Genomic DNA, 16,992 nt, shown 5'->3' with positions numbered 1-16,992 from the left:
AGGTGGAATAAACACACCCAGTCTTGTTTCCACTCTTTTTCTTTTCCTTTTTTTTTTTTTTCTTGCCTCCCGCCTTTCGGTCTCCTAGCCTAGTTGTCTTTCAGCCATCCATCTGTCATCCACGGCTGGTCTCTGCTCCATCAAAAGGCTCGGATTTCAAAATAGAGCATTTCTCTTCAGCTTCTTTGAGAGCCCAGGCATGCTGCCTTGAGTTTGTGTCTTTGGAAGAAAAGAAGAAGAAGAAAGAAAAAAAACACAGACTCCTTTACATCAGAGGGGAGAGATGCGACAATGAAAGGAAATACACAGACCCACTTATACACAGAAATGTGGAAGTTCATTTTACTGTCCTCCCCTTCATCTGGCTCCGTATTCAGAACCCTATCAGCGGTTCTGCAATGACAGTCTTATAATGGCCATTCTTGCTATTTGTCCCTGTTACTTCCAATGCTTTTCATCGTGCCCTCAACTGTCCCTCTCCTTTTCTTAAATAATAGAAAGTCTCGTTACAATCTCTGGCTGCCGTTTACGTAACGTTTCACCAATACATGCTGGGACCTCTCTTTATATATGACGAGCGTTTTCAGCCGACAGTCCCGCCGTTGTTCCGCAGAACTGGGTGCTGTCGTTATCTCCGCACCCGGGGAATTTAATTTGAATGGACGTTTTAGCCCAATTAAGTGGGCCGGTGAGCATTTGTGAACATCCCCATCAGCTAATAGCGACCATTGTTCAAATGAGCAGACTCCCAGTGCAGTTATCCAAGGCCTCTCCGATCCAACAGAGCATATGCCGCATCGGCAATGTGTGCTCAGTGACCCCTAGTGCCGAGGAACATAAAATATGTTTTTGATTAGGCTTCCAATAAGAAGCACGGTGGAGGGAGGGAGGGAGTGTGTGCGCGCGAGTGTGTGTGCTTTAAAGCCTGTGGGTGATGTGGCAGCCTCACAATGACATCCCATAACTCCTCGGGGTGCACAGTGTCTCGTTTTTTCATTATCTTCATTGGTGCCTAGGGTTTAATTGGCAAATGGGGCCAAAGTAATGAAGCAGCACAACTCAGTGGATATCTACTGTCTATCTTGAAGTAAGCCCTCCCCTTTTTTTTTGCTGTAAGTGCTCAGTGTTTTTTGCTTTTAATATTGAATTTTATTTTTTTCTACTTTTCCTTCCATTGAAATTAAACAGCTGATACACTATTACATCACAAGGACTCCAGCCAATAAATAAATAGAACAAATATATCTGCTCCATCAGGCTCCATCCCCTCGTGACCCCTAGTGACGATCAAGCGGTGTATAGATAATGGATGGATGGATTCTTTCACGTGATCAGTTTGATCATTCGTTACTTTTCAGGCAAAAATAGTAAGAGAAAAAAAAACCTGCAAATTAGAGAACATGTAAATTCGGTTTCGCTACCTTTCAACATATCTCTGCTATATGTTCCATCTATTCCGTCTCCATCCCAGTTTCCTATTTTTATTTTTACCCACCAATATGGCATCACATATAACACTTCACACCCCCATAACTGTCAGGAAAAGGGAAAAAAAAAAAAGTGACTTCCACAGTTAAGCGTGTACGAATCAAAACATTTTCCTGCAGACGGCGTCGCACGCTTGCAAATCCCGCGGAAAGCAGCCAGTCACTTGCGCGTATTAGCAACCTACTTGTTTCTCCAGATTACAGCAACGGCGGTAACAGGCGTGCCCTCCCCCTCGCCACCGCTCCGTGGAAACGCACAGCGCACACTTACACATAAACATAATCAGACGTGCCTGTACCTCCTTCCTGCTGTGATGAATGACGTTTGCAGACAGTGGATCAGAGCGCCACCCGCTAGCTTTAATTAGTCATTGTCACAAATCAATTAGGGAGAGGGGGATGTTCAATGTCTTCATCTCTCTGCACTCGTTTGGCGCCACCGGCGTGGCGTCCTCTGCTTAAGACGCCTGTGAAAGGTAAACCCACCAACACTCCTTTCTGCAAGTTGGATTCTGCAGAATTAAGCTTAGCACTGTTTGAAGGGAGATATACTTTTTTTTTTTTTTTTTTTTTTAGAAAGAAAAAAAGCGATTTATAAATAGTCTTTTCAGTATATTGCAGAGAAAATAGCAGCGGTTTGGGAGGAGAACAGAAATTTCTTTTTATCTTGTATATTTTAAGAAATTATCTGAATTTGTTGGATCAAACGTCTTTGGACAACATGATCCCGTCCATCCAATTTCATCTGTCAGCCTTTGCAAAGTCCCTCTGCCTTCATTTGATGGGCAGGTTGGCCACAAACCATCAAACTGCATCTCGTAGCCGCGTGTCCACTTAACGTTGTCGCAGATGGCTCCTTTCTGCTCGAGCAGTTGGGGAGACCTGAGCGTACCCGGACGTAACGTCAGCTAGCTGTGGACTTTCTCTTCTGGAGCAGATAAGATTTTCAGCCGTCACCACGCTCCTCAGAGCTCTGACTCCCCATCAGCTCCGGCTCCACAGCTGTCAGCCAAGAATGCGGTCACTTTTCCACACCTTTCACTCCCGGTGCCTTCAGCATCATGCCACAGACAAAGGAAACCTTTCAGAGTTAGTTTTCACCAGTAAACATAAGCTGGTTTTTCCCCCATCTCTGTCGCTTTCTTAGTCCTCTCAATCGGTCCTTCCAGCTGCTGTTTACGGAAGCTTAGCGATAGCAAATCAATTTTCTTATCCCTGATCTATATGACTGTTGATATGGGGCTTGGCTAGAAGGGGGTTTCTTAGCAGGAGCAACGGAAATTGACCCCCTTTTGCCGACCAGTCTGCTCCTGTGGAGGACTGGTGGAGGGAAGTCGAATCTCAAAATGCTTGCACTACTTTTTAATGTCTGTGCAGCATGTTGGGAAACCACCCAACCTAAGGGTAAACTGTTGGTAAAGCAAAAACAAACAGCAAAAAAAAAAGTGTTATATTGCCTTTGTGTGTTCCTTCATGGGCTTTTATCATTTTGCACATCTTCTATTTTTTGTTTACGTAGCCTTTTCTGTTGCATTCTAGCCTTTTGAAACCATTGTCCCTTATGTTTACTGTTCTTTGCAGATTCTGGTCTGAGCAGTCCTCAGAGTGAAGCTGATTTTGACTATGAAAGTTAGTCTCTATGCTTTTAGAATTACCAGCTTTTCTTTATATAATTTTTTTTGTTTGTTTTGTTTTGAGGTTGTTTTTTTTTTCCAGCACCGCTTGCCTCAATTTACAAATACATAATTTGCATTTGTTTTGTTTTTTTTCACATGACGCAGCAAAATTTTCAAGCACTAATTAATTTTTACATTGGTTTTCTATTGATACACTGGGCTGTGTTTTTTTTTTTCCTTTAATTGGATGTCAGTCACACTATTCACTTGGGCTGTTGGCTGTGCATTAATCCACCTTGCATATTTATAACCTGTGCGATCACATCTGCTGATGTATAGATAATTCAGAGGTGTTTCTTTTTTTTTTTTTCCACGAGTACAATCTGTGTTATTCCTCTTTCTCTTCCTCCCCTTCCCTCACCTCCTTGTTGTTGTTCTTCCCTTCTCCTTCCTCCTTCAACACTTCTGCTCCATTTCCATTCTGAACCGACGGGGTCTTTTCTGTGCTCGGAGATAACGAGCAGAATTAATTAAAGTGGTGGCAAACAATGGCTCGACATTTGATCACCCCCTTCTCCCTGCTCGCTGAAAAAGAATCATCCGAGAGAAAAGCCGAGTTTCTGGTTTTCCTTTTTCCCCCCTTTTTCTTTCCCCCCTCCTCCTTTTATTTTCTTTGCTTACCCACAGACAGACATCTCCCCTTTTATATGGAAATACGCAGCATCATGAATAGGCTTTTGGAAAGACTAGTTTGGCTTATGAAAAAGAATCATTATATTTCTCCGGCGCATCGACTGCGGATCGGGAGATTGGAAATGTGTAATTAGACGCTAGCTTGTTTTTTTTTTTTGTGTTCACTGATCACTGTTGATTGCAGTGAAAAAACTGAGGATACGTGGATAGAAGAAAAAAAAAGCTGTGGGCGTTTTGTTGAAGAGGAGCTTTTTGGGGTAGGGAAGAACAACAATTTGTCCTTGGTTGACTTTGCTCAGCTATGGGTCACAGAAAAAGCCGAGTTTAGAAACTAAATCTGTTCTTGAATAAACATCGCAATGTGCCTTGAGTGTATAAACGACAGAATGAATAAGAGAACAGATCAGGTGTAGTCGGCTCATTTATCTTGAGAACAAAACAAATGGGTGATTTTTGGGGAAAGTAGTTTAGTCTTAGCTGTGAGGCTCATCTCTGTAAATACGACAATGTTTTCTATTAGTCATATTCGAGCTGGTGCAAGCAAAAAATTCTGGATTTAATCCTCTTATAGTTTTTTTTGTTTTTTCTTCCTAAAATTTTCCGTTCTACCAAAGTTTGAGGCAATAAACAGAAAAGCGGGATGTCTAACCTTGAGCCTACCCCCTGCCGTGATGCCTCATGCTTCAGTTGGATGTATATATGAACTCAGTATGATGCATCCCTGCAGCCACATACATGCAGACAGTAACGTGGGCAGCAAACACCGACTGAAAGGAACCGATGGAGTTCGTGTATGTCTGCAGCTCACGCACGCTCCCGAGTACACATAGGGACACGTACACAGTAAACTGCACGAGTACAAATACACAAATCCAGCACAAACATCCTTTGATCTACCCTCAAACAACCCACTCTTGTTCTCTCAAGGAGAAGTAAGGGCCCCTCATTTGCATATGCTTTACTTATTTCACTCATAGCTTCTGATTCTCCCTTTGAGTTTGAGGCTAGTAAATTGACAACCAAATTTAATTTGCAATATTTCCTCTTTTTCTTAATGCCCATCGTAATGAATTCCTGCAGCAGACGTGATTAATAACTCGGGCTCCCTCTCGAGTCGTGCCGATCCGCATGCTTTGTTCGCCCATTGAGAAACTCACGTATGAATAAACACACGCACACTTTTGTCCGAATGCATTAATATAATATGAGCTCTCTCTTTACCGTACAAGCCGTGTTTGAGTTAGTTAGGGAGAAATTCAACATGGGCTTTAAAAATAGAAACTATTCGTGGAAATGATCCGTTGAGAAGAGAACGGATGTTTGTTGTACGACTCTTGTCAAACAGTCTGTTAACGCAGTATGTCCATTCATGTCCAGAGGATGTCACGGCTTCCAGTGTCATCTCCATTAGTCTCATATATGCATTGTAATCTTCATGTAATTCAAACTGCCGCATTGTTCTCTCAGTGTAAAATAAATTACCATCACTAATGAAGACTGTCAGCACAGAGAGCCGGGCTCCCCCCTCTTTAAGTACAACAAAAGCAACCAAAACATGGTTGACCCCCGTGACATTGGAGGGATATTAAGCATTGTCAGAGAAGGAAAATTAAGGATGGTTAATGTGATTATGCCGATTTGCATGCAAAATTAAGCCCCGGTAACTTTTTGTGAAGAGATGTCAACATTTTGTTGACTTTTGACCTTAATACTTGGCAGGAAAAGAGGCCTCTTACTAAAAATATGGAAGTGTTAAGTATTGCCAGGGACAGAGCCACAATCTATGGCTGCTCCATATTCCATTACATGGCCTCAGCATTATGCCCCTAAATGGATTAGTGACTGGAGTGCACAGCAGTGCTGATAATATTATAGCAGCAGCAGCAACACAATATTCAGTGGATATTGAAGCGAGCCAAAAAAAAAAAAAAACCTACCATTTCCCCACCCAAGTGAAAAGCTCGTTCTTTCTCCGAATTCCTTGGGATAAAAGGCAGCAGGATTTGGGAGGAGTGCATATTGGACATGCAGCTGAGAATGGGTATTTGTGACACAGAAAGGTAAGGGGTATTTGTCTTAGAGCCAGCGATCACTGGGGTTGAGGGAACTGCCAGACGAAGGAAAAGGGTATCTTGCTTGCTTTGCACTAGCTGGCTGGAATGGAGCAGCTCACTGTGTCACTCAGCATCACTCACACACTCCTAAACCTCCTTATCCCTCTCTCACCTCCCTTCCCATAAGCCCCCAGGTCAGGGCTCGAATCTTGAATAAGCAGCTTTTTATAGAGGCAACAGTAAAAAGTGGTCACCAATGCTAACAACGCAGCACATGAAGGGCATTACAGATTAAGTCTACAGTGGAAGCAGGCCTGTAGGATGTGTTAGCCCTGATCAGGATCAGAACACTGTTCCATAAAAAAAATCCTAATAATGTCCTGTATATAAAGTAGTGTTCATGTGTAGCTGGTGAGAAATAACCAAGTCCACTTGAATTTTTAAAACCCTCTTCCAGTGAAACCATCCAAGACTTATTTCCATCACAAAGTTGTTATTTTTACCACCAGCTAGCGATCCGGTATTGAATTCTTTTTTGGTGGTAGCAGCCGTGCTGAAAGCAAATGCTACTTTTGATTATCTTCAATGTGGAGTACAAGGGATTTTTGTCAACATCAGCACTGCATTGATTGAAAGACTACAAAGGGTCTGTGGTGTTTCTCGTCTTTGTTTTCAACATCAAAAACGTATATTTTTCATCTTGTGTCATTTAAAACTAATTTCCCAAGCCATTAAAGTTATTTACGCCCAGCGTTTGTGCCATAATTGGCCACACTCTGCAACTTTTTTATTTCTCTTGGGCCGTCTGTCCCACAGCATCGTTAGCATTGTGGGAATTAATCCCGTTTGGTCCGTGGGTGTTTGCTACGAGCTTCTTTTGCAAATCATCAATCAGCCCTGCTTGACAAACAATTGTTGAGCTCTGACCTGGTCCAATCAAAAGCCTGTAACATCACCAGTTAGTACATTTGTGCCTTGTGTGTGTCATTCACCGTGTTCTGCTCAAGCTTCCTCATCACTAAAACCCAACCTCCATTGTTACCCAAGCAAGAAAGTCTCACCCGTAAATGGTGTGTTAAATCCTGAATCCGAGTCCTCTCCGCTGTACTAACGAACTTTCTTTCCTCTCTCCTCCCCTCCTCCCTCCACCGTGTGGAATATTCTCTCTATTTTTTGGCGAGCAGGTATGATGAATCATCCTCCCATTCCTATCTCAGAGCTGGCTGAACACACAGAACTTCTCAAGGCCAACGACAACCTCAAACTCTCCCAGGAATACGAGGTGAGTGGGCCAACGGTTCAGAGGTCACATTTGCCTCAGAATATTGATTTCTGTCTGATTGTGTTTTCATTGGTAAAAGGACAAAGAAAGGAGCCTCCTGTGCTACGTTCTGCTGGTGTATTTCTTCTTCTCTTTAAGGCTTTTACTCCTACTTGTTGGCAGCGCTGTAGCTGATGGTACTTAAGCAATTATGGAATATTAGTTCCTCTCAGCCGCATATTTCCTCACAAATATTTGCTGCCTCAAAATGGCAAAGCAAGACAATTGTCGTTTTCAATTATATAAAATTTCCCTTGGTGGGTTTCTGCAACTCGTGAACTCCCAAATGTAATTTCCTCAAATTCATGGCTAAATGAAAGAATCATTCTGCTCTAATGTACAAGATGAACCATTTTTGAGGGAAAGAAAGTCGAATATTTATCATAAAGAGATATGTTACTTTTGTGATATCCACAACGTTTGGGTGTAGAATTAGGTAACTGCGTTCAGCGGAGGAAAATAGAAAATGTTCATAAGCTGTTAACCAGAAATCTAATTTAAAAGTTAATTGTTTTCCACCTTTACAGATTGCAGGCATAGCTAGCCCTCACCCTGCCAAACAAAGTTGTAATAAATAGCTCAATAAAAGGCTAAATAAGTGGTTTAAAATTCTTCACACACACCAGTGAACTTAAACTAAAGATTTTCTTTCTTTTGCGATGGAGATATAGTCGAGCTTTTATGCAGAACTCCACTAATGTGTTTCTTTTTGGGGGGGGAGCACACTGGCAGTCAGGCTATAACGTTGTATGTGTGTGTAGAAAGGGGGTAACTGAGCTGTCTGAGCTCTGAGACTGCAGCGGTTATAAATGACACCAGAGTTGATTAGAAATCAGGAGCGCTGAATCAGCTCTCGTTTGCATACAAGCAATATCCCCTCCTCGCCATCCCTAAATCACCGTGCCTGTCGCCTCGCTGCACGCCAGGCTGAGGTGGGGAAACGGGTACACCAGCATAGATTGCCGTCGTCATGCCTGCTGGTGGATGTTGGTGGATAATGACTTCTCATAGCGATCCTGTATTTCTTGGTTATCTATTATTCATAAATCCACATCCGGGCTGTATACCAAATGGACAAGCTTGTTCCGTTCGGTGGGGAGAAGAGAGAGCGAGAGCGAGAGAGACGCCAAAGTTGACGCTTTGCTACAACTACAACTTCTAATTAGTTGGCTTTGAGAGAGCCTTAAACCACCCGCTCATCTCCAACTTCTTCCACTCCCTCTCTGTCTGCCTGCCCCTTCACATGAGCACCCCCCAGGAAAAATAAATGACCAAATTAAATAGAGAAGTGTAATTTTAATTTTGTTATTTTCTTGATGAATGGCTGCTTGTCCTGGCGACCCGGCTTGCCAAGCGCAGCTCTACGGGGCTTTGACTGATTGGTTTTTAGCCAGGCGGGATGTGAGAGGGGAGGGAAGAGGGGAAGGAAGAAAAAAAAAAAATGGAGGGGCGAAAGGAGGAGAGAGATGAGGTGAAAAAGCTTGGTTAATGATGAGGATTCAGTGAGGGGAAGAGAGAGAGAGCAAGGCATCAAAGCTGGAGAGTGGAGATGAAGAGGAGATGATCTGACGTACAAACGGCGATGAAAAGGCAACCGCGGTTTTTACCTGACAAGTAATGACGCCACCCGGTTTTTATATCTGCTGTCAGGCAGTTAGGAGCTATCTCCTGCCAGCCGAGTCTTATTGACAGGAGCTGTCGTTCGTCTTCAAACATATCATCATGGATCACGAGGAGGAGGGAGAGGGAGAAGCTCTAGTTTTTTTTTACATGAGAAATTTGAGCAATTTTTATTCAATCGGATTTTAGGCAATTTTTAGAAATAGCTGTTCCTCCAAAATCAGCGCCGAACTTTTGCCAGACACATTTCCTGAATGTAATTTATGGGAGGGGGGGAAAAAAAAGAAAAAAACATTATTAAAGTTGGGACTACATGGATGTGGTTTTCAATTTTCTGAATTGAGGGATGTTTCTGAGTGACCCCAATCTTTATATGCACACACACACACACACACACACACACACAGAGCTACACAATCATTTAGAGAGCGGTGGAAACGCAGCAGACTAGATGGAGGACTGTTAAATAGAAAAGGGGGTGTAAACATCCGAGAGGAGGCGGAAGATAAAGAAGAAAGTCTTTGAAGATGGAAAGATGCTGATAAGGAAAACAGGGACAAAGAGAGGGATAGAGAACGAGAAGACTGGCTGAAACAAAGGGAATCTCTCATTGCTGTAATCATTGCATGCAGATTGCATGTTAGATTAGTTTCCAGCTGGACTTAGCTTTAGCTCCGGTCTCTCTTTCTCTCTCTCCAGCTCCAAGTGCAAATATCGTTCAAGCCTCCGTCCCCACAACCAACACAGACGCCTATAAGCAAACAACAAATCGTAATGGAATACTTCATTATCCTGACAAGAGGACAGATTATTTATTGAGAATTCTTGTGTTTTAAAGAGGCGGCTGAATTTGTCTTTCCCGAACGTCGGCCCTCGTTCCGCACGCCTCCCGTCAAGGAGGGGGGGAGAGCCGCCGCCTTCATCAATAATGCTATTTGTCATTACGCAGCCGCTACGTTAATGATCTTGATAAAGTGTCGTGTGCAGCTGCTGTATTTAAACCAGTCAGCAAGCAGATCCTCATGATGCCCTATGCTTTTTTTCTCTCTCTCTCTCTCTCTTGGGGGGAACATCACCCTCTCAATCTCTCTTCTCTCTATGATAACACTGAGCTCGTATTGTTATTGCCCAGCTCCTCTCTCGGCTCCTCTGATTGCTTCTTTATGTGTGCATGTTCTGCCTGTCTCTGCCCCCCGTCAGTCTATTGATCCAGGCCAGCAGTTCACTTGGGAACACTCCAACCTGGAGGTGAACAAGCCCAAAAATCGTTACGCCAACGTCATCGCCTATGACCATTCCCGTGTCATCCTGGCTCCCATCGAAGGTAAAGCTCGCCCGTCCTCACACTTTGCACCCTCAACACCTCGGAGATGAGCTCAGCAGATTATTTAGTAAATCCTCATACAGTGTCAGTTTGAATAATAAGGACTTCCTGCTGAATATATACACTCAATTAGATGGGAAGAGATGGTGAAGACAAGAGCGACACACGATAGAAAATATTGAATACAGCCAATAGAGAAGAAATCTATATGTTATTGTACTAGAATAAAATTGAATAAATAAGAAACTACAGCTGGATTACGGTGCTGACTCTAGAATAGAGGATAGCGACAGAAAAGAAAGAACCACTAAGCTGGTTTACACAAGTATTGTTTTGAGTCGTGAAGCAAAGCAGAATAAAACACAAGGGGTAATAATTCATAGTACGTGAAGTTCAGATTCAGTTCAGCAGGGAACTTCTGGAACAATCGGAAATTTTGTTGGATGTGAAACTGAGGACTTGTTTGAGCTGAACTTGAGCAGTTTGTGCAACTGAATAATTTCAGGGTTGAGGCGACGACGTGCTCATATTCGAGGCCCGGCACTCACATCTCACACTCGGACTGACCCAGGACTTAAAGCAGCGTTTTCAGTGTCCCATGTGTCTCATCAGATCTACCCTCCTCTCTCTTGACTTCCCTCCTAACTGCTCCGTAGACACAGTACTGAGAATTTCAGAGCCAGGAAAACTCTTCCTCTGACTCCCAAATCTCAAGGGACATTGTCAGAGGTAGTCACCCTTCACCGCTGACATTGTTCTGGCTTTGTATCACCAGAAGAGCTCCCAACTCCTCACAGTAATGCCAGAACTCCCTATTCCGGAGTACTCTCCTTTTGTGCGAGCTAACTGCTCAGACTAGATTTCGACATCTCGCTATAGTCAGGCCAATTTGAGGGTGCGACAACATGCATAACAAAATTATCCTAGGGAAGGGGAAAAAAAAAAAAAAACGCCTCGTCCATAAATACATAAATTAATCAAGTCTGAAATTTCTATTTTACACTGCAGTGATTTTGCTATTAGTCGCAGCAGTAGAACAATTCATGCACGCCACCATTCTCTGTTCACTTAGCTATGACTAAAGCCAAGGCACCACAGTCAAATTGTGCGACGTGGTATCCGTTTTAATGACATTCGCCTTTCTTTTTTCCTCTATTACTTCCATTCTTTTCACCTTCCCCTCCTCTCTCCGTCTCTTCCCTCCCTCTCGATCTCGTTCTTCCCTCTCCACGCCGGTTGTTGTCCTCGCCGAGTCTCCTCTCTTAAATTAGCCTAGTCGAGTGTTTCATTGTTTGTCACTTGAGTGAGGAGACATCAGTCAAAGAGACGTGACTCTCCCGATGCCGTCACACCGGAGCCTCCTTCCAAATGGGAGGGTTGTAGGAGATGGTTAAACGAAGATTGGTGATGTTCTGTCTTATCACCGTCAGCTGCTCGGTGTTAGACATCCTCTAATGACGAGATTATCTTGTTAGCACTTTCAACATTTTGTCTTAAACCTTTTTTTTTTTTTTCCCCCTCCAACAACTATCGATTGCGCACTAAGCTCAAGGACACCTTAAATTTTTAGCCACGTGTGATCAGTGGATGCAGGATTTAGCTGCGGGCTTACAAGTGCCACACACATCCGTCTACACAGCAATGCAGAGGGGCTCCTTATGGCTAGATTTAGTGGGACCGGTGTGTAACAGAGCATGGTGGCAGGCTGAGAGGGATGGTAGCTAGATCTACCTCCCGGCTGTGGTGGCTGAGTGGCTGATTTACTCTTCAAGCACCTCCAACTGTGGTGGTGGTAAATCAGCTTTAGGCTCCTACACCACATCTATAGAAACCCAGGCAGAACCACAGAGGAAGAAAAATGAAAATGATACAAGACCAGTACACTCAGTTGTGACAGTGAGGCTGCATTTGAATCCGTTCAAATGGAAAGCTGTGGGGTTGTTTTTTTTCTTTTCTTTTCAGCTCTACAGTAGCAGAGGGAATTTAGGGACATTAAGTCTTGTAGTATGTACTTAATTATTGGTGTCAAAATAACAACTAAGCTCCACTGAGCAGCAATAACACCTAAAATATGTCCCAAAAGCTGACATGGTTTGCTGTAACTTGCCACTTCTGTCTGGACACTTCCAAAATTTTAACTCATTTCAGCCAATTTTCCTGTCTAGAATCTTCACATTTACACAGACACCTTTATTGGCTGGGAAATGGTGTCTATGTGTGTGAAAACTGGAAATTGCCGAGGCAGATGGCACAAAACAAAAGGGTGCAAATAACCAGGAAAGTAAAAGTCCAATAAAATAGAAGGGAGAAGTGGATTAAAGGAGGAAAAGACATCAAAAGTGCCGTGTTTCATCTTTTAATCTCCTTTTTTTCCCGTGTCTGTCTGTTCATAGGTATAACAGGTAGCGACTACATCAACGCTAACTACATTGACGGCTACAGGAAGCAGAACGCCTACATCGCCACCCAGGGGCCGTTACCAGAGACGTTTGGGGACTTCTGGAGGATGGTGTGGGAGCAGAGAGCAGCCACCGTCGTCATGATGACCAGGCTGGAGGAAAAGTCACGGGTAAGTCTGTGATCCGCTTTAGGACCGAGCTCCGTTTTCGAAACCTCCATCCCAGTGACCTTACGCACCTCTTTAAAATGCTTTTTGCTCAAATACACCCCAAAATCAAATCAAGTCCAGCGAGCAGCTACGGAAAATGGCACAACTTTATAATGATTTCCCAGCTGCGCACCTGAACTCCATTGGTAGGTAATCAGACTTCATTTTCTGGTGATGGATTGCTTTCAGAGAACTGTAGGAATCTGAATGGGGGCGCTTAAAGCAACAGGGGAGGGCGATGAAGCCGAGTTAACTCAACGACATTGTACCTGCGCACGTCTGATAAGTTGGACTGTACGTCCACCGGGAGCATCCTCACAGACTTACAGCCTCCCCCCCTCCCTCTTTATTTGCAATGACAGCGACAAGCTGTTGCACGTTCCCGACAGCGTTGAGAGGAGAGCAAGTTGTTGCATTAAGACCGCTCAGTGCAGGAAGCTAAAATTAAATTTAATGCAACAGAGTGATGTAGAGTCTCTGCAGTACCTGTGACCAGTGCCTTCCTTCCTCAACCTTGTCTGCATTTCCTGGAGAGCGCAGTGGCTGAGTTTCAGCAGGGTAAAATAAAATGTGAGGGTGGTTTTTTTAAAAACACATTTAATTCAAGTTGGTATAAGGACATGTTTTCTTTGAAAGTCTTTGGAAGGGGTGTTACTCTGGTGTCCTTGAGATGGAAAGGAGGACTTTTCACTGTTGAGAGCAGTCCAGCTTTGTTGGCTGTGATGTTCACAGTTTCTTTTCAGCCAACTCACAGAAATAAAGAAGAGAAAAAGGTTAGAGTAAAAATATTATACTTTATAGTCCACTACATTTTTAACAGCTAGAGTTACTGTAGTAACGACACTGTTGCCTATAAAGGTGGGATAATTTTTGTTTTCAGACACATTCCTCTTTTTATTTCTATTTGTACACATCAGTAATCACTTCAGACCAGGTGCAATGAGTCCCAGTCTGACCGAGGAGTGGGACGTCCTGCCCATTGGCACCATCAGCCAGCTGGTGGACAGTATGGCACCATGTCTTAACACATGGATCCATGTCAGGGGTGGCCGTACTCAATATTAGTGAGTCAGTGACATTTGAAAGAATAGTATTGGACATAATGCATGAAATGCAGGTTAAAAAATTGAAACAAAACCCTTAATCCTTTTGCTCATTACCCCCAATTTAGTTTAAGCCTGAACACACAGTTTGCAAAAGTTAATTCTGGTTTGACTTTTATTGTATGTATATTGTGATATCAATAAAGTTTTGAGAAGATATACTTTATCTATCATAAATAAATCACGTTGTCACGATCATTTCATCAGAAGAGATAAAAAAAAGTATTTTATTCCAACTTTATGGGCAACAGTGTATCTATACATAATAATAAAGCACCAACAGACGTCGTCCTGTTGCTTAACGAGTGCTTTTTATTTTGGTGCTTTATGCCCATGTTGCTTTTCCTTATGATTCTGAATGCAGGACTTTGAGTTGAGCGTTTTTACCAGGTTGGACTGATGCTTTTACTCAAGCAAAGGACCTGAACACTTCCTCCATCACCGCCTCAGGATGAATCTGCTGTGATGATATTCTGTTCCGTCTAGGAGTGGACTTGTCTAAATGTCAAAAAGCCAACTGCGATGTTTCATCCTGTCAGCTCTCACCTGTGTCAACATGAGGCTCACTCACCCCAGGTGTCTCCACTCATTTTCCCTCCCTCTATCCGTCTTCAATTGTTTACCTATCCTCCATCCTGACATGCGCATTCCACTCCTGTCAAACGTGATCAGGATTAGTGGGCGGTAGAACTTGAGTGTCAGCTTGAGCAGGAAATGGGAGAGAAAGCTGGAGAGCAGCGCATCTCACTCACTGGCTGTCACATCCGATCAGATGTCGGCTGGCGCATCACACCCCATATTGAATAAATCTTTATTAGGTGGGCTGAAGGGGATGCTGGAGGGAGAAGGTATTGTGTTTTCAAATATACTGTAAACCCACTGGACGAGAAACAGCGAAAAAGCTCACGAGCATGAAAGAAAATCTATCCAGGATTGGTCCTAAAAAGTGCTTTACTGATACTTTAATTACAGCGCTGGGTTTCCGACGAGAATCTGAAGTGGCATTTCAGGAATTTGTGTTTCATATCAGTGGTTTGTTGTAAGATTAAGATAAGGATGCCGGCAGGATTTGTGTGATACTGGTGAACTTAAGCTATAAGCGTGGAGTTGCTGTGACAGTCACATCTGTGTGCGTCGCGTTGTTCCTCAGATGTGAATCACAGCGAAGCCTCCCCAGTGTTTCTGTCAACACCGCCTGTTGTTTTAATCTACAGGAGGGCTTGCTTTATGAGCGGTGCCTGAGCGCACATATTTATGTCAAAGCGAACATAATTTTTTGCGCTTACGAATGTGTGTGTGTGTGTGATGTTGCTCGTTAGTGAAGATGCTGTTTAATGGAATATGTCATATTGCAGTTAGTCTGACTCACCGGAGGTAGACTGCGGGTACATGTGAGCCTGCCGCTGCTGCGTTTTTTGAAGTCCTTATCTCCTTCCGCTATCTGCATGCTACCATTTCCACAATCCCTTTCACTACAGGAAACAACTCTGAGGTGCAACCTACCACCTTGGACATTTCAGCTTTTGCAAAGGATTTGGATCATGCAGTAACGCAGCCATGCTAGTTTCTCAGCGAATTAACCATTTTAATGACGATACTCCCGTCCCTGCGTGCAAATGTGCCACCAAAATAATTCCCCCTCCCCGTCACGGTTTTGAAGGGCCATGGTTGCTGCATCCTTGGCTCCAGATATAACAGAATGAATATAAGGTGCAGCCACATCATTCTGTGTTGTGCTGAATGGTCTATATTGCAGTTAACGCCTCTGTTATTTCATCTTGCCTCTCTTTCTTTGACTTGCTCTGTTCCAGATTAAGTGTGACCAATACTGGCCCAGCCGTGGCACAGAAACCTACGGCATGACCCAAGTGACCCTGTTGGACACCATAGAATTGGCCACTTTCTGTGTTCGCACTTTCTCCTTGCACAAGGTAGGGCGACTTCTTTCTCTCTCTCCACTTTAAAGCAACACATGTGCCACTGTCTTTACTTTCCCTTTGCTCAAGTAATGCTTGAACAAACCAACAAGGACGTATTATTCAATGTCTGCCCAGGACACAGCGAGTAAATTCACAGAGCACGCCTCGGAAAATTAGAGACGCAAAGTTTACACAGGCAACAAAAATAATGGCATAAACCTTAGTGCTGTTTTTCCATTAGATGTAAAGGTATGTGCAAGTATAACCCTTTGTCTCCATTGTCCTTCCAGTCCACCCCATTTACCTTGTTCAGCTCGCGCTATCCTCAATAGATCATCTGTTTATGTGCATCTGCCAAATTGGAGCACTTAGGTAAAGTGAGCAGAAGAGAAACTCAATATACATAATTGGCAGACTGCTCTTGTGCTTCTGTATGTGCTCAAACACCGGCGCACACACACAAATTCAAACGCTAAAACCCAGCAGTCCATACAGATGAACACGTTGTCAGGATGAAGCTTCTGCACATTGATGGAGATGATACCCAGCTTGCATGCTTACATATGATGCCGCCACACTGAGATACATCAGCATGCACTTAAATGCAAACATTCACACACTGACTGAGACAAAAAAAGGGACTCAGAACAGTACTTGCAGGCCCACTCCCACTTACAGTCTCACATACCTCATGGTAATGCAAAGACAAGTGTTAGGAGCTGTATGGAAAGCATAGATGAGAACCTGCCAGTGGAAGGATTAGACATATCCAGAGTTTTTTTTTTTTCTTTTAACTAGATAGCATCACGCTAAAGTCACCGTTGACTTTTTAGCCAGATTTGTCAGCGGAACAATGAGCGCCGAGGCAAACCAGCGACGACAACGATAGCGAGATATCAGCCAGCGTTGCTTTAAAGCTGCCTGGTTGACATTCAGGGCCATTTACATTCTGCCGCTCTCAGCTTCTATCAAACTCCACCGATACGGTTTCTTTTTCTATCTGTCCTTCCCCTCCTCCTTAACACTGGAGCCATTGCTGTGATTCCTCGCTGAGCTGTTTTCACTTTGTTGAATTTGTGTGAAGTATAAGGTAGCCGAGGCTGGCAGTAGACACACACACACACACACACACATCTACAAACCCAGTACATCTACAAAGCAGGCGCTGTGGTAGCTATATATATGTATGTCTGTCCTACAGTGATGCAGAATTGTGTCTGCAGATAAATCCTTTAACAACAGCAAAA

General features: G+C 43.5%; 1 protein-coding gene across 7 annotated transcripts in view; it reads left to right on the top strand.

Annotated features, from left to right (window-relative positions):
• The window catches only part of LOC103355422 (receptor-type tyrosine-protein phosphatase S-like), a 136,695-nt gene that overhangs the window by 97,820 nt on the left and 21,883 nt on the right, over positions 1-16,992 (top strand). For 4 of the 7 annotated variants that reach the window (XM_008279217.1, XM_008279216.1, XM_008279215.1 and 1 more), the window contains 5 exons: positions 3,069-3,116; positions 7,035-7,132; positions 9,992-10,115; positions 12,509-12,684; positions 15,638-15,757. In XM_008279217.1, the coding sequence (XP_008277439.1) occupies positions 3,069-3,116; positions 7,035-7,132; positions 9,992-10,115; positions 12,509-12,684; positions 15,638-15,757 (566 nt within the window). The remainder of the gene's footprint in view (positions 1-3,068; positions 3,117-7,034; positions 7,133-9,991; positions 10,116-12,508; positions 12,685-15,637; positions 15,758-16,992) is intronic. The other 3 variants (XM_008279219.1, XM_008279220.1, XM_008279218.1) reach the window with 1 other exon arrangement.

This window comes from Stegastes partitus, unplaced genomic scaffold (assembly GCF_000690725.1).
Source record: "Stegastes partitus isolate 25-593 unplaced genomic scaffold, Stegastes_partitus-1.0.2 Scaffold149, whole genome shotgun sequence".
Lineage (NCBI taxonomy): Eukaryota > Metazoa > Chordata > Actinopteri > Pomacentridae > Stegastes > Stegastes partitus.
Note: the sequence above shows the minus strand (reverse complement) of the source record. Positions and strands in the feature narration are given on the sequence as shown.